The 25,460-nt window shown below is 35.5% G+C and overlaps 1 protein-coding gene across 1 annotated transcript; it reads left to right on the top strand.

Moving 5' to 3' along the window:
• Window positions 1-21,218: 21,218 nt before the first annotated feature.
• On the top strand, window positions 21,219-22,959 carry LOC111898348 (uncharacterized). Its single transcript, XM_023894275.3, has 5 exons — window positions 21,219-21,600; window positions 22,074-22,188; window positions 22,304-22,375; window positions 22,464-22,663; window positions 22,772-22,959. Exons 1-5 carry the CDS (start codon window positions 21,491-21,493, stop codon window positions 22,854-22,856), a joined length of 582 nt encoding a protein of 193 aa, XP_023750043.1. The 5' UTR covers window positions 21,219-21,490; the 3' UTR covers window positions 22,857-22,959.
• The last annotated feature ends 2,501 nt before the right edge of the window (window positions 22,960-25,460 follow it).

The raw sequence follows: 25,460 nt of genomic DNA, 5'->3' as shown, positions 1-25,460 counted from the left end.
GTGGGGAGTATTACAGGGTGTTATTTTGTATCATAATTGACCATTTTATGGTCTGATTCTGTTTCCTTTTCTTTAGACTTGGTTGTTATAGTTTCCTTGTTTTCTCTTCCTTGTATGTATTTTTATTGACGGTTCCTTAGTATTCAATTGAAGTCTTTTTACCAATTTCTTCAGTGTCGTCACTAATCTCCATGATCCTTGCACATGAGGGCATTTTCTTCATTTCATCTAGGGTTTACACCTATTACTTATTTAATCGATCACCTATTTTTAAAATACGTATGTGAAGTTGAAACCTGTTGTGAACCAGACAAAGCTCAAGAAATTAAAGTCGAGGAAAGGTGATTTGCCCATGTGGAAGCGGAGATCTTTTCATCGTCTCATCTTGGTCAAATCGTAACCATGGAAGGAGATTTTGGTCCCGTGTTCGAAATAGGGGCAAGTGTGGTTGGATTGGGTGAGGAAACCATGTACCCTAGATCAATGGAAGTGATACATTGGTTATTGGGGACTATGAACAAACTCCAACAATCCCTTCAAGAATCTAGCATACAAGCAAGCAAGAATGTATAACTTCATCCTTTTCGTCAATTGTTTTTTTTTTGTAATTCACTACTTGAAGAAGGGATGATAATGATTGTAGGGTTAATGTCTTTTAATTCAAGAATGTATGGGCGTGTATTGTTGGTTTAATGTTTAAAGTAATAGTCGTCTTATTTTGAGTCTGATGTGGTATCTGAATGCAGGCAAGTGTTGTTTAGGTAGTGTTGGTATTATTGTGTTTTGTGTAATTGGATCCACTTTGTAATGTAATCTATTAAATAGAAAGTGATTAATACATACTTTGAAATTGCATCAATTATTGTTTCATATTGTCCATATTGGAATGAAATGAACCAATCAAGATTACATGGAAAATAAAATACCAAAAAATGTTGATGTATATCACAACGACAGTTGACATTGTTTCATGTCCAACCTAAGTTTATAATAATTCAAGTTCAACATGCATGACCACACAAAAAAGTAGCCTAAAGTTAGTAGTGATTGTTACATAAAACATAACCATTAAACAACCACAAAACGTAGTGAAAAGTTTACATCAAAAGACCTAAAATAAAAGACGTAACAAAAACACAATCACCCCAGTTTAGTCAACCCTCCACCTCTTCTTTGTAGCCACTTTCTTCTTGCTCTATCTTTTTTCACAGTCAAGCCACCTTGTCCTTTATAAGTACGTGAATTGTTTTCACACCCCAAAATCGGAACGACGGAAACGTTCGGGGGTGGAGGACGTCATGTACAGTATCACAACAAAGCATAGTAGTAAACAAGCAACAAAATAATTCATTGCATTAATAATAATTTAATACAAGTGTGTTCTGTGAAGTTTAAAAGACACTCGAAAATGTAAATCACAATAAATGATGAGTCTTGAACAGGCTCCATCTTCTCAAAACCTGGCATCGATACTTGTCTACTGATGACCTGAGAATACAAGTTATTTTGAAAGAGTTTATCAGCTTTAAAGCTGGTGAATTCATAAGCATTTTAGTGTCATTGTCTGTATGAAAAATGTTTGTAAGTGTTTGATATATAAGTTTGTAAATGTTTGTAGTAAATGTTTGAATCTCCTAAAAAATCCCATATTTTCTACTAACCGTGGCCTTCTACCAAGGCATCAAATGTTCTGTATGTTTGTTTCTTGTAAGAGTGTGTATTTTCCCAAGTATGACTATCATTAACCAAAAATATAGTTTTACATTACTGTTTATGTGAGAAGATCACAATATGAATGTAATGGCGAAATAATAATAGTATTGTAGTGTTGTATTATAGTAAATACTGCTGTACTATCTACCTTAAACCAATTGTTATTTAAGGTATAATGTGAAATGGTTGCACATACTACCGAATAATAACACGACGATGAAATACGTTGGAAGAAATAACATTTGGCACCCGTAGACTTGCAAGTCCCACTGTAGCGAACAACAAGGTGTAGGATAGTCAATCCAGTATAGATCTATACACAAATTCACGCTCTCCCTCCAGGAGACTCTGGATACACAACGAACCATGGCAGTGATGCCATGCCCCGAAATAATGGTTCACATTTATGTTATAGTATTCTTGTATATGTATTGTATGTACTAGTGTAATGTATGTTCTCTCTATCTAGTATGTAGCGTGTTCTCTTTGTTTCTCATCACAGTATGTTCTCTTGTATAGTGTATAGTATGTATTGTTTCTCATTATAGTATGTTCTCTTAGTTTCTCATAATAGTATGTTCTATTAGTTTCTCATAATAGTATGTATTGACTCATGTATGAACTGACTTTTTGTATGTGTCATTGTACTAGAAGTAATGAGTAGTGTCTTCCTAAACTATACCTATTATAGTTTACTAGTAAAGTTGTTTGTATAACTCAGTGTACTGAACTGAGATAAAAGCTTTTATGTCTATACATATATACATAATATATATAACTAAGGATGAAACGACACTCGGACAAACAACAGGGTACTCTAAGTCCACAACCAAACAAAGAACAGGAAATAAAGTGTGTTATCAATCCTAAGTCCATCCAACCTTACTTATATAACTATACATGCATTAGACATGGTTTTGACAATATATAAGTTTAAAAGAATTAAAGGAAAAGGTTTGTTATGTAAGAACAGGTTTGATAAAGAGTTTAACATGTAAAAGAGTTTGATAAACAGTTGAAGTAGCTTGATTAAGAAAACAGTTAAAAGTATAGCAAATCATTTGTTTGATAGTTATTAATCACATGTGATTGATATAATAACTATTTTGTTTCAACTTGTATCCCCCCCCCCCATAAAAGCATTTAAAATAATTTAAAAGATAGATTAAGGGGTATGAACTCACTTGTAGTGAGTGATACGGAAGTAGGTTTGGAAATAGGATGTAGAGTGTCAGGTGAAACCTTGAACACACAAAGGTCCTAATAAACATATAATGACATGTATGTGTATTTGATTAGTGTATAAACAACTGATTATAATGGATAACACCCTAATCGACTAGGAAACTCTTAGATTTGAAGGGATACAATCACATATGATTGCATAACTAGGGTATATGGTCACCCTATTGAGTTTACGGTCCAAATGAAATGACCATAAGTGTTTACAGTCAAGATGGTTCATGGTCCATGTGTTCACGGTCCAAGTGTTCACGGTCTAGTGACCTTATGGTCATGGAGTTTACGGTCTAAGGAGATCCAACCGTAAACTCATCAAATCATTCACAAATGAAAGTTTTCAAGGGCTTCATTCAAAGGCATCGGATTCTAGGGACCATGCTTAGCCTTATGAAGGGTTTAAGGACTCTGATGCACCTTTCATTAGAGTTTACGGTCTAAGAAGATACACTTGGACCCTAAACAGGCTAAAAATGATGTTTTAAAGGTGATTAACTAGTGATTCAAGCATATAACAAGCTAAGGGTAATGTACTTAATTTTTAGAAGCTTGTAAGGGTGATTCGGATCCAAGAACACTAGTATCTGTTCTTGGTGTTCTTGGTGAAATGAAGAACACTTGAAGATCTATCAAAATGAAGAGATTTCATGGATGAAATCATGCATAATCACTAGATAAAGAGATGTAACGACAAATCAAAGGAAAGAATTCTTACATTTTTGGAAGATCAAGATGAAGATTTTATGATACTTGAGAGAGAATTCGGGATTCTAGGCGTGGAAAGGAAAGAAATGATCAAACTGATCATGAATTATGTATATATAGGGAGTTTACGGTCACCATGACCGTAAGCTCTAAGCTTCTGACCGTAAACTCCTTTTGAGGAGTTTTACAGTTTGCTAGATGGTTTGGAACATTAACTGATACATCCAAACATTGATTCCTTTGATGCACTAGGCTCAGAATGCTCAAATAGACTCTAAACAGTGCTAAAAGTTAGCAGAAACGGGTCTGACTTTGATTGAAATGAATGGTTTGTACAAGTTAGAAATTTCGGGTTGTCACAATTGTGGCCTTTTACGGTGGCACTGTGCACATGGTACAGTCAACCAATTCCTTGACAACTTATTCTTTTGACTAGCAAGTTAATCATATGCCCTATTTCATTTCTTTTTGGGCCTACCTACCTGAAAATGTAGATAACATGAGTTAATGTCAAATTGATAACTCCAAAGCAATACTTACCTAGAACTGGGTGTTAAAATGTATATCACTTGGTCAACCCTAGCACTTAAAGGTTATGCTTATCATTCTCTTTACATACGTCAGGTTGTTGAGATTATCGTGGACGTAAGCTCGATACAGTGAGCGCCATTATTGTCGAAACCCTAGAATTACTTGCTTTGGAGACGATGAAGTGAGAATCGACACAATGTTGTGAAGAAGAGGGGTTGATCAAGAGTTTTCTTGGGTCAATGAAAAGGAAGGGTAATGATTAGTGATGTTTGAAACCCTACCCCTCTGCCACCTTAACGTTAGGAGACGTACCTAGATGAAATGACAAAAATGCCCTCGTGTGCAAGGCACATGGGGGATGGTAACGACACAAGAAGACGGACATCCACCATAGGATTGTTTATACACAAGGTTTGCTCCAAATGGACTATTCATGTTAAAAAAAATCATAAGGACTATATTAGAGAAAATCGGAAAAGAATTAGGAAATTTTGTGAAATATTGTCTTATAATTATAATTATCATACATTTATTAACATATACCACAACATCAGTTGTAAAGTTTTTTTTTTAAATATTTAGAAGCCAGGTTATTGTTCCACCTCATCTTTTTAGTTGTGAAACTAAAAAAGAAAAAGATTAATATCTTTTTTAAGATGTTAAATAGACTTTATGCCTTTAAAACACCAAAAAATAATATTAGGGAACTTTTAAACCAAAAGTAAAAAGTAGCAATGATATTTTAGATGATGTTTGGGATTTCATTTAAAAACAACTTATTGAGTTACTGATTTTTTAAAAGCTAATAAGTTAAAAAAAAGTATTTGACAATGTGAAAAAGACTTTTAAAATAACTTTTCATCAACCATTTAAAAGAATATTTCAATTAAATATGATTTCTAACTTTTCAAAACTTATTATAACTTTTTGGGTTGTAAAAACTAAAATACACCTTAAAAGATGTATAATTTAGGACAAATATTTAAAAAATAATAATAATAATAATTTATTGACTTATTAATTTTTCACCACAAAAATTAATCCAAACATTTTTCAAAAAAATTATTTTCCTACGACTCTAAATCAATAAATCTTTATATAAAAATAATTTTTGAGTTTCAAAATAAAATCTCAAAACACCCTCTAACCCAAAAATATAGGCAAAATTGAAAAATTGGTCTCTGTGGTATTAAAAAAAAATTAGATAGGGTTCAAAAAGTTTTTAACTTGCATTGAATGTCCAAAATCAGGAATTTACTGTGATTTTAGTCCAAAAAATATTGAAAGGACTATTTTGCCCTTCTCATTTCTTTTTTGTATTTTTATACTTGTTTTAATACCTTAGTAATTAAAAACAAACAAAAGAAAAATAAAAAATATGTGAGGTCCACCCAGCCCACATGTTCTCTTTCTCTCTCTCTCTCTCTCACTCCCTCTTTCTCTCTCTCTCTCTCTCTCTCTCTCTCTCTCTCTCTCTTTCTCTCTCTCTCTCTACCAAGGCATCAAATGTTCTGTATGTTTGTTTCTTGTAAGAGTGTGTATTTTCACAAGTATGACTATCATTAACCAAAAATATAGTTTTACATTACTGTTTATGTGAGAAGATCACAATATGAATGTAATGGCGAAATAATAATAGTATTGTAGTGTTGTATTATAGTAAATACTGCTGTACTATCTACCTTAAACCAATTGTTATTTAAGGTATAATGTGAAATGGTTGCACATACTACCGAATAATAACACGACGATGAAATACGTTGGAAGAAATAACATTTGGCACCCGTAGACTTGCAAGTCCCACTGTAGCGAACAACAAGGTGTAGGATAGTCAATCCAGTATAGATCTATACACAAATTCAGGCTCTCCCTCCATGAGACTCTGGATACAAAACGAACCATGGCAGTGATGCCATGCCCCGAAATAATGGTTCACATTTATGTTATAATATTCTTGTATATGTATTGTATGTACTAGTGTAATGTATGTTCTCTCTGTCTAGTATGTAGCGTGTTCTCTTTGTTTCTCATCACAGTATGTTCTCTTGTATAGTGTATAGTATGTATTGTTTCTCATTATAGTATGTTCTCTTAGTTTCTCATAATAGTATGTTCTCTTAGTTTCTCATAATAGTATGTATTGACTCATGTATGAACTGACTTTTTGTATGTGTCATTGTACTAGAAGTAATGAGTAGTGTCTTCCTAAACTATACCTATTATAGTTTACTAGTAAAGTTGTTTGTATAACTCAGTGTACTGAACTGAGATAAAAGCTTTTATGTCTATACATATATACATAATATATATAACTAAGGATGAAACGACACTCGGACAAACAACAGGGTACTCTAAGTCCACAACCAAACAAAGAACAGGAAATAAAGTGTGTTATCAATCCTAAGTCCATCCAACCTTACTTATATAACTATACATGCATTAGACATGGTTTTGACAATATATAAGTTTAAAAGAATTAAAGGAAAAGGTTTGTTATGTAAGAACAGGTTTGATAAAGAGTTTAACATGTAAAAGAGTTTGATAAACAGTTGAAGTAGCTTGATTAATAAAACAGTTAAAAGTATAGCAAATCATTTGTTTGATAGTTATTAATCACATGTGATTGATATAATAACTACTATGTTTCAACTTGTATCCCCCCCCCCCATAAAAGCATTTAAAATAATTTAAAAGATAGATTAAGGGGTATGAACTCACCTGTAGTGAGTGATACGGAAGTAGGTTTGGAAATAGGATGTAGAGTGTCAGGTGAAACCTTGAACACACAAAGGTCCTAATAAACATATCATGACATGTATGTGTATTTGATTAGTGTATAAACAACTGATTATAAGGGATAACACCCTAATCGACTAGGAAACTCTCAGATTTGAAGGGATACAATCACATATGATTGCATAACTATGGTATATGGTCACCCTATTGAGTTTACGGTCCAAATGAAATGACCATAAGTGTTTACAGTCAAGATGGTTCACGGTCCATGTGTTCACGGTCCAAGTGTTCATGGTCTAGTGACCTTATGGTCATGGAGTTTACGGTCTATGGAGATCCAACCGTAAACTCATCAAATTATTCACAAATGAAAGTTTTCAAGGGCTTCATTCAAAGGCATCGGATTCTAGGGACCATGCTTAGTCTTATGAAGGGTTTAAGGACTCTAATGCACCTTTCATTAGAGTTTACGGTCTAAGGAGATACACTTAGACCGTAAACACCTTGTTCTTGGCTAAAAATGATGTTTTCAAGATGATTAACTAGTGATTCAAGTATATAACAAGCTAAGGGTAGTGTAATTACTTCTTAGAATCTTATAAGAGTGATTAGGATCCAAGAACACTAGTGTGTGTCCTTGGTGTTCTTAGTGAAATGAAAAACACTTGAAGATCTATCAAAATGAAAATATTTCATCGATGAAATCATGCATAATCACTAGATAAAGAGATGTAACAACAAATCAAAGGAAAAAATTCTTACATTTTTGGAAGATCAAGATGAAGATCTTATGATACTTGAGAGAGAATTCGGGATTCTAGGCTTGGAAAGGAAAGAGATGATCAAAATAATCATGAATTATGTATATATAGGGAGTTTACGGTCACCATGACCATAAGCTCTAAGCTTCTGACCGTAAAATCCTTTTGAGGAGTATTACAGTTTGTTAGATGGTTTGGAACATTAATTGATACATCCAAACATTGATTCCTTTGATGCACTAGGCTCAGAATGCTCAAACAGACTCTAAACAGTGCTAAAAGTTAGCATAAATGAGTCTGACTTTGATTGAAATGAATGGTTTGTACAAGATAGAAATTTCGGGTTGTCACATCATCCCCCCGTTAGAGAGAATTTCGTCCGGAAATTAGAGTTAAAGCAACTAATGTTACAAATAACTAAGCGAAAAGATGAGGATATTTCAGTTTCATTTGAACCTCGCGCAGGTCCTCGCTTGGCGTTCCAGCGAACCTTCACTATCTGGATACGGCTTTGCTTCGTTTGCTTGACCTCTCAGTCCATGATCTATACCGGTTCTTCCACGAAGTTGAGGCTCTCATTGATCTCGATCTCGTCGAGTGGGATTACAAGAGTCTCGTCGGACATACACTTTTTCAAGTTCGAGACATGGAAAGTAGAATGTACGTTACTGAGTTCACGAGGTAGATTGGGTTTGTAAGCTACAGGGCCGATTCTAGCGAGAATCTCGAAAGGCCTACGTATCTTATATTTAGCTTTCCACACTTTCCGAAGCGTATTAAGCCCTTCCAGGGTGAGACTTTCAAAAGAACTCGGTCTCCCACCTGGAATTCCAAAGGTTTCCTTCTCTTGTCTGAACGATCTTATCTGTCGTTTCCTGAATGATCTCCGGACCTGTGAGAGTGTTGTCAGGAACTCGTCCTTTACCTAACTAGGTGTCACCCACCTCAGCCCAGCACAGAGGGTATCTGCACTTTCGGCCATAGAGGGCCTCGAATGGAGCAGCCTTTATGCTCGTGTGATAACTGTTGTTGTAGGAAAAATCGACAAGGGGTAAATGAGTATCCCATGCCTTCCCAAAGTCGATCACACAGGCTCGCAACATATCTTCCAAGGTTTGAATAGTCCTCTCACTTTGTCCGTCGGTTTGATGATGGTAGACTGTACTCATGTCCAACCTAGTTCCTAGGGAATTTTGTAGCGACTGCCAGAACCTCGAAGTGAATCTACTATCTCTATCAGAGATAATGGATATAGGAACACCGTGCAGTCATACTATTTCTCTAATGTATGTTCTTGTGAGCTTCTCCATCTTGTCAGTTTCCTTGATGGGCAGGAAGTGTGCGGATTTGGTCAATCTATCGACGATGACCCAAATGGTATCGAGACCACCCATTGTCTTGGGCAACTTGGTTATGAAGTCCATCGTGATCCGCTCCCACTTCCATTCAGGTATCTCCGATTGTTGAAGTAAACCTGATGGTTTCTGGTATTCGTCCTTAACCTTTGCGCAAGTAAGGCATTTACTCACGAAGGTAGCAATCTCTGTTTTCATGTTAGGCCACCGGTATAACTTTTTAAGATACATTTACATCTTATCTGAACCTGGGTGGACAGAATATCGAGTGTTGTGCACCTCGATCGCGACCAAGTCTCTGAAGCCACCGTGTTTCGGTGTCTAAATCCGATCAATGAAATATAAAGCTCTGCCACCCTTGACTTCCAAGTTCTTATCCATCCCTCTTAGGAATTCACTCGCCACATTTTCAGGTTTCAAAGCGTTGAGCTGAGCCTCTTTAATTTGTGTGGTCAAGTGTGAATGGATAGTCATAGTCAATGATTTGACTCTACGACCAGAGTATTCTTTCCGACTTAGGGCATCAGCTACTACGTTGGCCTTGCCGGGATGATAACGAATTTCGCATTCTTAATCACTGAGTAGCTCGACCCACTGTCGTTGTCTCATGTTGAGCTCCTTCTGGTCGAATATATGTTGTAGGCTTTTGTGGTCTGTAAAGATAGTGCTTTTCGTACCATACAGATAGTGTCTCTAGATCTTCAAAGCAAACACAACAGCTCCTAACTCAAGATCATATATGGTGTAGTTGACCTCGTGTGTCTTCAGCTGTCTCGAGGATTAGGCAATGACCTTACCTCATTGCATTAGAACACAATCGAGCCTTTGATTCGATGCATCGCAGTAAACCATGAAGTCTTCTATTCCTTCTGGGAGGGATAGTATCGGTGCGGTGCATAAGGCTCGTTTCAGCGTTTGGAACGCTTTCTCTTGCTTCTCTTCCCAGTCAAAGGCCACGCCCTTCTGGGTCAAATTCGTAAGAGGTTTCGAAATTCGAGAGAAGTTCTGAATGAGCCTACGATAGTAGCCAGCGAGGCCTAGAAATTGACGAATTTATGTAGGCGTCTTCGGTGCTGACTAGTTCTCAATGGCTTTGATTTTGGAAGGGTCCACATGAATTCCCTCTTCACTAACAACGTGACCCAGGAATTCGACTCTTCGAATCCAAAACTTGCATTTAGAGAACTTCACGTAGAGCTTCTCTAACCGTAACGTTTCCAAGATCTGACGTAGATGCTTACTATGCTCTTCCTTACTATGAGAGTAGATGAGTATGTCATCGATGAAGACAATGACAAACTGATCCAAGTAAGGACGGCATACCCTATTCATTAAGTCTATGAATATTGCGGGCGCATTAGTCAATCTGAATGACATCACTACAAACTCGTAGTGTCCATAACGAGTTCGGAAGGCTGTCTTCGAGACATCCTCCTCTAGCACTCGTAATTGGTGATACCCGGATGTCAGATCTATCTTTGAAAAGTAATTCGCCCCTTGCAGTAGGTCGAATAAATCATCTATGCGCGGCAGAGGGTAACGATTCTTAACGGTAAGCTTGTTGAGCTCCCTGTAGTCGATGCACATACGAAATGATCCGTCTTTCTTCTTAACGAACAAGATCGGTGCTCCCCAGGGTGAGAAGCTTGGCCTAATAAATCCCTTGATAAGTAGTTCGTTAAGTTGACCGGATAGTTCTTGCATCTCCGCAGGTGCTAGACGATAGGGCGATTTGGCTAATGTGGTAGCCCCTGGAACTAAGTCGATTCTAAACTCGACTTGACGTTGTGGAGTTAATCCTGAGAGTTCTTCTAGAAAGATATTGGGAAAATCACGTACTACGTTGATGTTCTTAATGTCTTTTATCTCTTGGCTCACATCGACAACATGAGCAAGGAATGCACGACATTCCTTTCACAAGTATTTATGGGCCTGAATACTCTAGATGATATGAAGGTTCGTGCCGGGTTTGTCGCCATATACAACTAAAGTTTCGCCAGACGGCAGATTAAGGCGAACAACCTTTTCATAACACATGATGTCGGCACGATGCAGACTCAACCAATCCATGTCGATAATGACGTTGAAACTTTTAAGTAAGACCGACATGAGGTCGATTGTAAATGAATGGCTATCTAGAGTTAGAGTACATCCTATGCATATACTGCTAGTGCTCTCATCCGTTAGCCATTACTATAGTGAACAGTTCTTTAAGTGTTCGTGATTTTTGCTTAATTAATTGAGCGAATTTTTGGTTCACAAAACTCCTCTCCACTCCACTATTAAACAGAATGCATGCATATGAGTTATCGAGGAGAAACGTACCAGTGACCACTGTGGGGTCAGCAATGGCTTCCTCGTGGCCTATAGCCAAAACTCTGCCTACTCCGCGGACATTCCCTGCCTTCGGGCAGTTCCTTTTATAGTGGCCCACCTCGCCACAACCGTAGCAAGACTGGCCCACACCAGCGTCGGTGACTTGGTTGATTGGTCTCGCCGGAGCTTTGCAGAAACGGGCAGTGTGCCCCTTCCTGTTGCACTTAGCACACTGCATTTCCTGGTAGGCTCCTGTGTGGTGGAAGTTGCATTTGTTGCACTTGGGCAAACTTCCAGCGTACTACTTTACCGGAGCAGCAGCGGCAGGTGCTATCGTAGCATGAACTGCCACTACCTGTTGCTTTTTGGCAGCTTTCTACTTCTTCTTGTCATCCCAGAATTTCCGCTTGTTAGTAGCGGTTTTGGAGGGTTCTGAGATAGCTAGGGGTTTTGTTGACAACGGGGTACGGACCCCATAGTCAATGAGTCGTTGTGACAATCGCTTGTCACTATCAAAGGTAGCGGGGTTTGAAGCTAAAACATTCCCCTAAAATGGAGGCACTAGCCCCCAGATATACCTCTTTATTTTCTTTCCCTCCGTGTGAACCATGTTGGGACATAGGGCCACCAGCTCGCTGAATCTGGTGGTATAGGAAACTATGTCGGAGCCCTTCATGGTTAGGCTCCATAGTTCTTGTTCTAGTTTCTGGATTTCGCCCCTCGGGCAGTATTCTTCAATCATTAGTTCCTTCAGAGCTTCCCAACCTATAGCATTTGCCACTACTAGAGTGAGTGACTTGACATGGCTATTCCACCATGTCAGGGCTTTTGCCTCGAAGGTGCATGCAACAAATTTGACCTTGCTCCCTTTTGGGCATGAGCAGATCTCGAAGACCGACTCTGTCTTCTCGAACCATTGCGAGAGGGCAATGACTCCGCCAGTCCCTTTAAAGGACATTAAGTAGAATGAATAGGCGTTCCACCTCCATTGGCACTGGTAGAATGATATTGAGCCATGGTTGTTACCATAGCCGCAACTGATGTAGCATTTAGAGCTGCCGTATCAATTTGTGGAGGAGGTGGTGGTATTGGAGTTATCGGAGTGGTGCATCTCACTGATCGATGCGGAGGCATATTATAGCTATAAGATCACAAAGATGAAGACATTGATAAGAATTTAATAGAGAGGTTGATGAGAGTGACTCATGGGCTAACTCTCCATAGCCCAACAACACAATTGAATAGTATGATTGAATGTAGATCTAGTACTAAAAGATGATAGCATTTGGATAATAAATTCCATGAGATTAGATACCTTTCAATAATATTGGTATTACAGATGTAACAAGTTTGGGGAAAAAGGACCTAGAAGTAGGTCTTACATTAAACCAAGATGGGAAAATTTTGACAGAACTATGACTTAACAAGACTTAACAAGATTCAAAGTCTTAACATAGCTAGGAAATTAAACTAGAGTTTTTACATAACTAAGTTATATCCAAAAGAGAGAGTTGAGTAGGCTCTATCTACAACAAGAACCACTAGAACGAGTCCTTGACTCTGACAGACGGGGCTCCATGTCTCTCATGCGCCTTTCATATGCTGACTGCCAAGCTCGAAGTTCCCTGACTTCAACTTGGGATGCAGCTAGTTGTTGCTGCAGAGTCTCATTGGATCTCCTAGTCCCATTCAGAGCCTCTTCTAGATGGCGAATACGTACCGTGTTAATGCCTGAATTGGTGTCAATTTCCATGACTCGATCGATGGTTACCCGACCTTGCTCGACATTCCTAGCAATCCTACGGACCATGATGGGCAGGACTCGGTAAGTTGAACCTCCCTCGCTTAGATTGTAAAAGCTTCGGTCTCCATTGAAGGGTAAGGGCTGACCTTGCTCATCACTCCAACGGTTCAAGTTTTTCGCCCACAAGGGTGTGGGACCTTGAAATGTTGGTCGGGGGTTAAGGTTTGGGATTGGAGCCTCTTGTGGTAGGTTGTTGACTTCTGGCTCGGAGTCGGAACCATCAGAAAAGCCTTCAGCATGGTGATCATCCAAATGGATTGGGTGATCATCTTTTGGCTCTTCTTCAAGCCACCCTGCATTGCCTTCGTTTAGGAAGTATGGATCGTCGTGGGGATGGAATCCAACCATGTTATCTACGCGGGAAAAGGGGTATAAGAAATAATTAATAGACGTACTAATTAGATAATTATAAAATGATCTCTATCAGTTACTTCAATACTTTCATAGTGCATACCAGTTACATGTAATCAAAACAGGATAGACCTTCGAATAAGTGACCCTAACTCCAAATCCACAACCAAACAAGGAACATGAAGTTAAGCAAAGATCACAAATTCTAAGTCTATGACATCCTAGTCACATATAACCTTAGCGTATCCACTTAGCAACTATTGACCTACTAATAGAGACCATTAGTTCTCAGATAAGTAATTATAGTAACACAAAATACTTTTATAGTATTTTAGGTTTATGTTCTGTTCTAATGTTTTCATTGTAGTAGTATTGGTAAGTTTTTAGACTTTTTGCCACGTCACAACCATTCTTGGGCATATGCTAATCGCTTCTCGGACCAACATAGTTGATCAGGCTATGTCACTCCCAGAACTGATCATACATCCCCGAGTCTACTTGTGATGTTCAACAATCGTAATACTTTTCTTCTGTCCTAGTGACACTGATTTTCATATGAATGCAGGTATGTATACTGGGTTAAATATTTTAGTATTTAAAAGTATAAACTCTTGATCAGGGTATTTTAATCCCGTTGGGTTTATAGTTTGTATATCTTTTATGGGTTGATATACTCGATTCACTATAAACCTGGCTCTGATACCAATCTATCACACCCCAAAACCGGAACGGCGGAAACATTCGGGGGGTGGAGGACGTCAAGTATAGTATCACAACAAAGCATAGTAGGAAACAAGCAACAACATAATCCATTGCATTAATAATATAATTTAATACAAGTGTGTTCTGTGAAGTTTAAAAGACACTCGAAAATGTAAATCAAAATAAATGATGAGTCTTGAACGGGCTCCATCTTCTCAAAACCTAGCATCGGTACCTATCTACTGATGACCTGAGAATACAAGTTATTTTGAAAGAGTTTATCAGCTTTAAAGCTGGTGAATTCATAAACATTTTAGTGTCATTGTTTGTATGAAAAATGTTTGTAAGTGTTTGATGTATAAGTTTGTAATGTTTGTAGTAAATGTTTGAATCTCCTAGAAAATCCCATATTTTCTACTAACCGTGGCCTTCTACCAAGGCATCAAATGTTATGTATGTTTGTTTCTTGTAAGAGTGTGTATTTTCCCAAGTATGACTATCATTAACCAAAAATATAGTTTTACATTACCATTTATTTGAGAATATCACAATATGAATGTAATGGGGAAATAATAACAGTATTGTAGTGTTGTATTATAGTAAATACTGATGTACTATCTACCTTAAACCAATTGTTATTTAAGGTATAATGTGAAATGGTTGCACCATACTACCGAATAATAACACGACGATGAAAGACGTTGGAAGAAATGACATTTGGCACCCGTAGACTTGCAAGTCCCACTGTAGCGAACAACAAGGTGTAGGATAGTCAATCCAGTATAGATCTATACACAAATTCATGCTCTCCCTCCAGGAGACTCTGGATACAAAACGAACCATGGCAGTGATGCCATGCCCCGAAATAATGGTTCACATTTATGTTATAATATTCTTGTATATGTATTGTATGTACTAGTGTAATGTATGTTCTCTCTGTCTAGTATGTAGTGTGTTCTCTTTTTTTCTCATCATAGTATGTTCTCTTGTATAGTGTATAGTATGTATTGTTTCTCATTATAGTATGTTCTCTTAGTTTCTCATAATAGTATGTTCTCTTAGTTTCTCATAATAGTATGTATTGACTCATGTATGAACTGACTTTTTGTATGTGTCATTGTACTAGAAGTAATGAGTAGTAAAGTTGTTTGTATAACTGAGTGTACTGAACTGAGATAAAAGCTTTTATGTCTATACATATATACATAATATATATAACTAAGGATGAAACGACACTCGGACAAACAACAGGGTACTCTAAGTCCACAACCAAACAAAGAACAAGAAATAAAGTGTGTTATCAATCCTAAGTCCATCCAACCTTACTTATACAACTATACATGCATTAGACATGGTTTTGACAATATATAAGTTTAAAAGAATTAAAGGAAAAGGTTTGTTATGTAAGAACAGGTTTGATAAAGAGTTTAACATGTAAAAGAGTTTGATAAACAGTTGAAGTAGTTTGATTAATAAAATAGTTAAAAGTATAGCAAATCATTTGTTTGATAGTTATTAATCACATGTGATTGATATAATAACTATTATGTTTCAACTTGTATCCCCCCCCCCCATAAAAGCATTTAAAATCATTTAAAAGATAGATTAAGGGGTATGAACTCACTTGTAGTGAGTGATACGGAAGTAGGTTTGGAAATAGGATGTAGAGTGTCAGGTGAAACCTTGAACACACAAAGGTCCTAATAAACATATAATGACATGTATGTGTATTTGATTAGTGTATAAACAACTGATTTTAAGGGATAACACCCTAATCGACTAGGAAACTCTTAGATTTGAAGGGATACAATCACATATGATTGCATAACTAGGGTATATGGTCACCCTATTGAGTTTACGGTCCAAATGAAATGACCATAAGTGTTTACGGTCAAGATGGTTCATGGTCCATGTGTTCACGGTCTAGTGACCTTATGGTCATGGAGTTTACGGTCTAAGGAGATCCAACCGTAAACTCATCAAATCATTCACAAATGAAGGTTTTCAAGGGCTTCATTCAAAGGCATCGGATTCTAGGGACCATGCTTAGCCTTATGAAGGGTTTAAGGACTCTGATGCACCTTTCATTAGAGTTTACGGTCTAAGAAGATACACTTGGACCCTAAACAGGCTAAAAATGATGTTTTAAAGGTGATTAACTAGTGATTCAAGCATATAACAAGCTAAGGGTAATGTACTTACTTTTTAGAAGCTTGTAAGGGTGATTCGGATCCAAGAACACTAGTATCTGTTCTTGGTGTTCTTGGTGAAATGAAGAACACTTGAAGATCTATCAAAATGAAGAGATTTCATGGATGAAATCATGCATAATCACTAGATAAAGAGATGTAACAACAAATCAAAGGAAAGAATTCTTACATTTTTGGAAGATCAAGATGAAGATCTTATGATACTTGAGAGAGAATTCGGGATTCTAGGCGTGGAAAGGAAAGAAATGATCAAACTGATCATGAATTATGTATATATAGGGAGTTTACGGTCACCATGACCGTAAGCTCTAAGCTTCTGACCGTAAACTCCTTTTAAGGAGTTTTACAGTTTGCTAGATGGTTTGGAACATTAACTGATACATCCAAACACTGATTCCTTTGATGCACTAGGCTCAGAATGCTCAAATAGACTCTAAACAGTGCTAAAAGTTAGCAGAAACAAGTCTGACTTTGATTGAAATGAATGGTTTGTACAAGTTAGAAATTTTGGGTTGTCACAATTATGGCCTTTTACGGTGGCACTTTGCACATGTTACAGTCAACCAATTCCTTGACAACTTATTCTTTTGGCTAGTAGGTTAATCATATGCCCTATTTCATTTCTTCTTGGGCCTACCTACCTGAAAATGTAGATAACATGAGTTAATGTCAAATTGATAACTCCAAAGCAATGCTTACCTAGAACTGGGTGTTAAAATGTATATCACTTGGTCAACCCTAGCACTTAAAGGTTATGCTTATCATTCTCTTTACATACGTCAGGTTGTTGAGATTATCGTGGACGTAAGCTCGATACAGTGAGCACCATTGTTGTCGAAACCCTAGAATTACTTGCTCTGGAGCCGATGAAGTGAGAATCGACACAATGTTGTGAAGAAGAGGGGTTGATCAAGAGTTTTCTTGGGTCAATGAAAGGGAAGGGTAATGATTAGTGATGTTTGAAACCCTACCCCTCTGCCACCTTAACGTTAGGAGACCTACCTAGATGAAATGACAAAAATGCCCTCATGTGCAAGGCACATGGGGGATGGTAACGACACAAGAAGACGGACATCCACCATAGGATTGTTTATGAGCAAGGTTTGCTCCAAATGGACTATCCATGTTAAAAAAAATCATAAGGACTATATTAGAGAAAATCGGAAAAGAATTAGGAAATTTTGTGAAATATTGTCTTATAATTATAATTATCATACATTTATTAACATATACCACAACATCAGTTGTAAAGTTTTTTTTTAATATTTAGAAGTCAGGTTATTGTTCCACCTCATCTTTTTAGTTGTGAAACTAAAAAAGAAAAAGATTAATATCTTTTTTAAGATGTTAAATAGATTTTATTCCTTTAAAACACCAAAAAATAATATTAGGGAACTTTTAAACCAAAAGTAAAAAGTAGCAATGATATTTTAGATGATGTTTGGGATTTCATTTAAAAACAACTTATTGAGTTACTGATTTTTTAAAAGCTAATAAGTTAAAAGACTTTTAAAATAACTTTTCATCAACCATTTAAAAGAATATTTCTATTAAATATGATTTCTAACTTTTGAAAACTTATTATAACTTTTTGGGTTGTAAAAACTAAAATACACAAGATGTATAATTTAGGATAAATATTTAAATAATAATAATAATAATAATTTATTGACTTATTAATTTTCCACCACAAAAATTAATCCAAACACTTTTCATAAAAATTATTTTCCTACGACTCTAAATCAATAAATCTTTATATAAAAATCATTTTCGAGTTTCAAAATAAAATCTCAAAACACACTCTAACCCAAAAATATAGACAAAATTGCAAAATTGGTCTCTGTGGTATTCAAAAAAAATTAGATAGGGTTCAAAAAGTTTTTAACTTGCATGGAATGTCCAAAATCAAGAATTTTCTGTGATTTTAGTCCAAAAAATATTGAAAGGACTATTTTGCCCTTCTCATTTCTTTTTTGTATTTTTATACTTGTTTTAATACCTTATTAATTAAAAAACAAACAAAAGAAAAATAAAAAATATGTCGGGTCCACCCAGCCCACATGTTCTCTCTCTCTCTCTCTCTCTCTCTCTCTCTCTCTCTCTCTCGTAAACACACCGACCCACCTTTGTTTTTCTCCTTCACCTCCAAAAACATTAAACCGCCCTCTCCATTAGAACCGAAAGCTGCCTTCTACTCCCACAGATCCACTACAATTCTTTCCCATCAGCAACCCGAAATCAGATGTGAGTAAAAAGTTTCACGAACTAGTCCGGAGACTTTTGAGATGGCTGCTATGATTTGTTATTCCTTGACAATCAAGTTATCGTCGTCCAACATCGCTTTTCTCCATTGTGCTTCAGAAGTTTGAGAAGCTTCTCTCCGCCATCGATCAGTCTCTATTCAGTATGTTGGAGAACGAAGCAACGTCGAGTGTTGGTGGAAAAATATGGGAGCCACCATCAGATCCACCATCATTCATGAAGATACAACTCATCACTTACCATATTTCCCCTTCCAAACTCACCATTAAAGATCTGCGTGATAAACCCTTCAATACCTACATCTCCACCACGTTTCAACAACATAATATATCCATCACTAAAAAAGATGAAAAGTCAATATCACCAAGAATAAGGTTGAATGGGGAATATTGGTCAAATTAGTGAACTCGTCCAGGTTCGCCTCTTTCGCAATTGGGTTGCATACTGTTCTTGATAGGGTTTTTAATGAGCATCCAAATTTGAAGTCATTGGCAATCTTTTGCAACTCCGATTATAATACAAGCCTGGTTCTCATTAAAGAATGATGGTGACCTGTTGAACTGGGAAAATCCATCAGTGGGTTTGAAAAGGCGAATACAAATACTATATTAGAATCCACACAACCAAAATACATTACATCCGATTTCAAACCCAAATACATTACTTCTTCTTCTTCCAGTTCCATCAGGCATCAATTTGTATGTGCTTATAGTAGTTGTTATTCCTAAAAAAACCCAGAAATCGATTTGTGTGTGTTTATGTTAATGGTATGTGTGGTGTGAGACTTTGATTTGCAGCTGTTGAAGAAGGAGAGAGAGAGAGAGAGAGAGAGAGAGAGAGAGTATCGGTAGGGGTAGGGGTGGGGTGGGTCCAATTCTTTCATTTTAATATTTAATTAATAAATTATTAAAGGAAATATTAAAAAAATACAAAAAAGGGCAAAACGGCCTTTTCAAGTTCTTTGGGGACCAAAACCAAAAGAAGTTCTTGATTTTGGACCATCCATGCAAGTTGAAAATTTTTTGAACCCTATCCAAATTCTATCCAAAGATTTTTGAATATCATGACCAATTTTGCAATTTTGTCTAAAAATATATGTATATGTCAAGGTTTAAAAGAAAACTAGGGTTTGGATCATCCGCGCGATGCTGCGGAAATCCGGTATGTTGAAAAACACAGTGCAACATGGATAAAGTTTCGTAGGAGAAATTTTGAAACAACTTTCAACATACTTAAAAAATTCAAGCGTGTTTCATAACTATTTGTATACTTTTTTGGTTCACATTGCAAATGAGTTATCCGTAAAATGGAACGTAAAAGTATAACATATGATTTCGGACCAAATAATTATGTACGGACGAGACAAGACAAAGTTAAATATTTGAAAGTGTATCTTGAATGTATTAATCTTATGATTTAATACCACAATAAATACCGTAAAAGTTTATAACGTTTATATAAAAAAGTAATATTAATAAAAATGAAAACTATAAAAACAATTATGTAATATCAAAATCGTAACTTAAAGCACAAATAAATTAATTTTAAAATTACGAAGGATAAAAACTGTTTAATAAAAAATATTAGGATAGAAAATATAAATATGAAATTTTTTATTAACATAAACAAACTCGTTTATTCCACATCTTATATTATATTCTATAAAACTTATACTGAAACCTAGTCTTTTTTGGACTGAAATTATTAAAGCAAATGAACAATAATTATGTGAGTGAAACCGTAGTTGTGTGCGTCGTAGTGGGGACTCCTTTATTAAGCACACATAAAAATATAAACACAGTGGCAGACCTTAGTGGTGCCCTAGGGGTCCCGGGCCACTGCTCCGACGCCGGCACGGCACGTAGTGTAAAAGAAAATTAATGTTTTTTCTATTGGGTGCACCGGCTTAAAACACTAGTGACACTACTAATATAAATTTATTTGGAAATTTTTTTTAGTGTCACCCTTACGAAAATGTTCGGCATCCGCCACTGTATAAACAGACTTATGTATGGATAAAGCGGCAAAACTAAAAATTGAAAGTGTATCTTGTTTCGTTAATATCACAAATTACAATTAATTAAGAAATTATAATACCAAAAGTAATATTAATACAAATGAAAACTATAAAAAATTATATAATGGATGAAAATATATAATAAGGGATCAAAGCTGAAACTTACAAATCCCAATAATTTATTTTTAAAATTTAGGTATTAAAATGTTACAAAGGATCAAAGCTGAAACTTACAAATCCCGATAATTTACTTTTAAAATTGAGGTATTAAAACTGCTAGACTAAAAATATTTAAAGGTAGAAAATGTAAATATATAAAAGTTACCATGTGCAAATTTAAAGTTGCTATTTTCAGAGGGAAAGAAAGAGAACATCACGTGACGACTATCCAACGGCCAAAATGAGTATATGGTATGACTATCCATTGGGCAGGAATCAAAGTTGAAATGAATAGTAAATATGTGAGGAAAACTCTTTTTGGTAATTAATATATATAATTGGGATTTAAATTTCGGAAGAAAAGCGTGTAAAGTGGAAAACACGGAATTAATGCATGAATCAAGATTCACAACGTAAAAGAAATCTCTGGAACGTCGTGGATTTCGGAGCAGAATCTATTGCTACATACAAAATCCTTTGTTCCTGATAACACGATTCGAAAAATATCTCATTCAGAAAACCTTTACTACATATATATAAAATCCCGTGTTCTTGATAATACGATTCCAAAAACATCTGAATCGAAAAAACCCAATCGCTTGATTTGAAGGAGGTCGGCGGTCTGAATTATGGCCCTAAACCCACAACTGTATGGCAACGGGATGCCGGTAGCATTCGTCAACGAGATGTTCGTCTTAATCAGAGACGGAATTGAATTTGAGATCAACAAAATCCACGGGTGAGTATAATTTCCATTTCTCAATTTTCCATGTTATTGTGCTGTTTCGCCGGATGATGATCATTGATCAATGTATTTGAATTGTCGAATCAAAACCTAAATGTAAGGATTTCTTGTTTAAGTTGCTTTTGGAATTTTTAGTAATAACTCAGACTGCGACTAGGCAATTTCTATAACTTCTCAAACAAGTCGGTTTTATCTTAAATTAATTTGATCGGAAGCTTCCGAGTTCTGATGACTATTTGTATTGCTTGCCATCGAGGGTTTGATAATTTCCATCGACGAACGGGATCCTGAACAACGATTCTGTTTCATATGTTAAGTATTAACAAGAACGAAACAAGTTCAAATCAAATTTTCAAGAACCATAACAGGGGAAGTAGAATTACTAGGCTAAGCTATTGAATTTGATTAATAATGTCTTCAAAATTCTAGTTTGAACAAAACCTAACATTTTTATATAATATGTTCAGGGCTCGTGGAGGAACCATTAAAACAAAGGGTAAACTCTTTCTGTCAAATGTCCGCATGGTTTTTGTTGCTGATAAACCACCTACAGATTTCTTCTATGCTTTTGACATGCCTCTGGTATGAAAAAAAAAAAAAAAAAAAAAAAAACCTTTCATCTTGTTACTCAAAATGCATAAATCATCTAATCTTTCGAGTTTCTTCCTTTTTTCTGATGCATTCTTCATTCCTGCAGCTTTATGTACATGATGAAAAGTTTAACCAACCAGTCTTTCACTGCAACAATATATCTGGACTTGTAGAGCCTGTAAGCAGATCAAAAACAATCATTTTCATTAAAAAAAATCATACCCATTAGCTTTTTAATTATCTTATTGAATGATTTAAAACTGCAGGTGGTGGCATATGATCAAAACAGGGAAATGTACCCTACTCACTCTTTCAAGATTTTGTTTAAACATGGAGGTTGTGGGACATTTGTGCCCTTGTTTTTCACCTTGATAAAATCAGTGAGACAATATAATCAACAATTTCAAACTGGAAATGATCCTTTAAGAGCAGCTCAAACTCCAGTTGATGAAATGATGCATGCAGCGTAAGCATTGTTTCTTGTTCATTTGATTTGTTTTATTTATAAAGAAGTTTACAGTTTACCCCCTTCATGTTTCTGATTGTTCACTTTCCCCCCTTTTTGTTTGAGCAGATATGTTGATCCTAGTGATCCCACAAAGATCTTTCTGCAGCAACCTGGTTCAGAAACACATAAGCGGGACACATACCATTCTTAATCTGAATAATTGATGGTGTGTATCTTTTTTAGTCTAATCTAGGTTTGTATTGATACATTTGAACTTAAATTCTAGTAAATATTGTATAATTTTGGTTGCTTTATTTCCAAGTCGATAACAATTTTAAAATTTGTTTAAACTGGTGATTTTTGTATGGGCAAATTTAAATATCCATTTAAGGTAAAGTTCAAACCATTTAACAAAAGTCAATGAGGAAATAGGTAACGATTTAATCAAGTGACACCAATTTAAAGTAAACATATTACATACACCAAAATATAATGTCTTATAAATGTCTTTAAGCTCATGAGTCTTCAAATCACTAAGTAACAACCACCACATGTCAAAATAGGATGTTAGGCATCGAAAGCCAAGTGATTAATATCGTGGTTAGACAAAAAGGAATGAACATATTACAATATAAAATCATAACTCCTTTTTTTACAAAATTCATAAAATCATCAAAGCTTCAATAAGTTGGGGAAACATTGTAAAGGATATAAATACACAACTATTAATATCATAAACATCCTAAACACATCATAAAGGAAATCATTGTATAAGTATGCGATGTATGATATGGAAATCAAAACCCCAAGTCAATCTATAACTTACAAGTCTTTGACCCTCGTTCTTAAGGGACTCTCAAGGTAAGTGTATCGGTCTCAAAAATAGTTACGAAGCATATGTAGAAAAAAAAACATCATATAACATATTTTCTACAAAAAGGCTCCAACAAATTTCTAGGTATAAAAGTACACCATGTAACAAGTACCACATGAAGGGCATTCGAAGAACCAAACTACGTATGATAGTTTCATTGGAAACTATTTACAAAATTTTGCACTTTTGCAACTTTCACATGTAACGCTTTCATGGAAATCATTCACCATCTTTCACAACATTTACAACTTTTGCATTGGACATCTAATATTCCCCAAGTGTTCGGACCACACAAGTCTCAAACTCACCTAATACGGATGCACATGATTATGTTTTAAACACATAAATTTCATTTAGAAAACATTAAAAGAACATCCCAAATTCAAATACATATTTCTCAAGAATAATGCATGATTGAATACAATAAGGAGATACATATAGTATTCCAATCAACAATATACCTACAGGCATGTTAAGCTTCCTAATTCTCAATTTCTTTTCCGCTCCTCCTCCACTCATTCAGTCTGACCTTCCCTCACATATATAGGTGGGGCGATGGTGGTGGCCTACCACCGTTGCATTGCCCTTCATTCATCTTAAATTTCCGAACTATCTTATAGAGCATAATTTTCCGAACAACTACTCATCACATAGATGGTCAACACTATTAGTATTTATAGGCAAACTCACAAACCAACTCTTGATCAACGACAGTCGCAAAAACTCAATTCTTGATCTTCAAATAACTATGAAACTGAAGAACCTGAAACCAAAGACTTGATATGCAAACCAATCCACCCACTAAATATTTATTATTGACATGGAATTAAGTGTTATGTCACACTTACATTGTATAGACTTTTTGATGACTAACTCATAAAAAAATCTAGATAAGGGCTTAATGGCTAATCAAAACAATGTTAGCTATTTTAATAACTAGATTTAAAACCCGAAAACATAAACGTTGGATGTTTGATCTCGAATTTTATTAAATGAAACTTAAACAAGAAGGAATATTACATGCGTTCTTTTGTTGAGATTTTTGTATCTGATGAGTAGAGTTTGTTTTTCAGTTGATTTCAAACGCTCTCTCTAAACCTCTAAGCAAAAGATTCATGAATTTTGTATGTGTATTTCATATCCCACATTTTTATATAGATTGAGATATAACAAAATGTTAGAGATATTAGGGATTTAAGTGGGTTTGAATCAACTAGAAACACTCAACCTATAAACACGGTAAGTGTTTATCTTTATTTATTGATAAAATCAGTTTCATCAATAATTTTAAATAATACATACAATAAACGAAAATTTAATTATATACATTTAATTTAGATGGTTCCAAAAATATCTAACAAGCTCAAGTCAAATGTCAACCTAACTATAACTTTGGCAATTAGCCAAAACAACTAGTTTAGTATACTCATGATGTTGATGAGATTGCAAAATATGAACAATCAAAGTTCAACAACTTGAAGATAGAATATTAGTGAAAGAGGGTAGTGATTTGACTCTATTAATTATCGTAAATATCAGTTGTGATTGTGAATCGAACAAAAACAACCATCATCTTTCCTACTATAATTATCTTTAAGTATCGTAAAAATCAGCTGTGAATCTAACAAAAACAATCATCATCTTTCCAACTATAATTATCTTTTATCAGTATTGGATGAGCATACGACTTGTTTACTTTTGTTGGTATTTTTGGATTCTAGAAGACAATTTTGAAAAGAGAGATGCATATAAAATTATAGATGGTGTGAAAGTTGAGTTTGACAGTTTGTGTGGATTAATTATAATGAAACTTCGCCTACTTTTTATAAATGGAAAGATTCATTATTTTTCAATTTTTTGAAATTTCACAATTATAATGTTATGAAACCATTGCATGACAAACTTATTCTCAAACCCACAAAAATATTTCATAAATGAGTA

The sequence above is a fragment of the Lactuca sativa genome, chromosome 5 (assembly GCF_002870075.4).
Source record: "Lactuca sativa cultivar Salinas chromosome 5, Lsat_Salinas_v11, whole genome shotgun sequence".
Lineage (NCBI taxonomy): Eukaryota > Viridiplantae > Streptophyta > Magnoliopsida > Asterales > Asteraceae > Lactuca > Lactuca sativa.
This window is presented reverse-complemented; position numbering and strand designations above follow the sequence as displayed.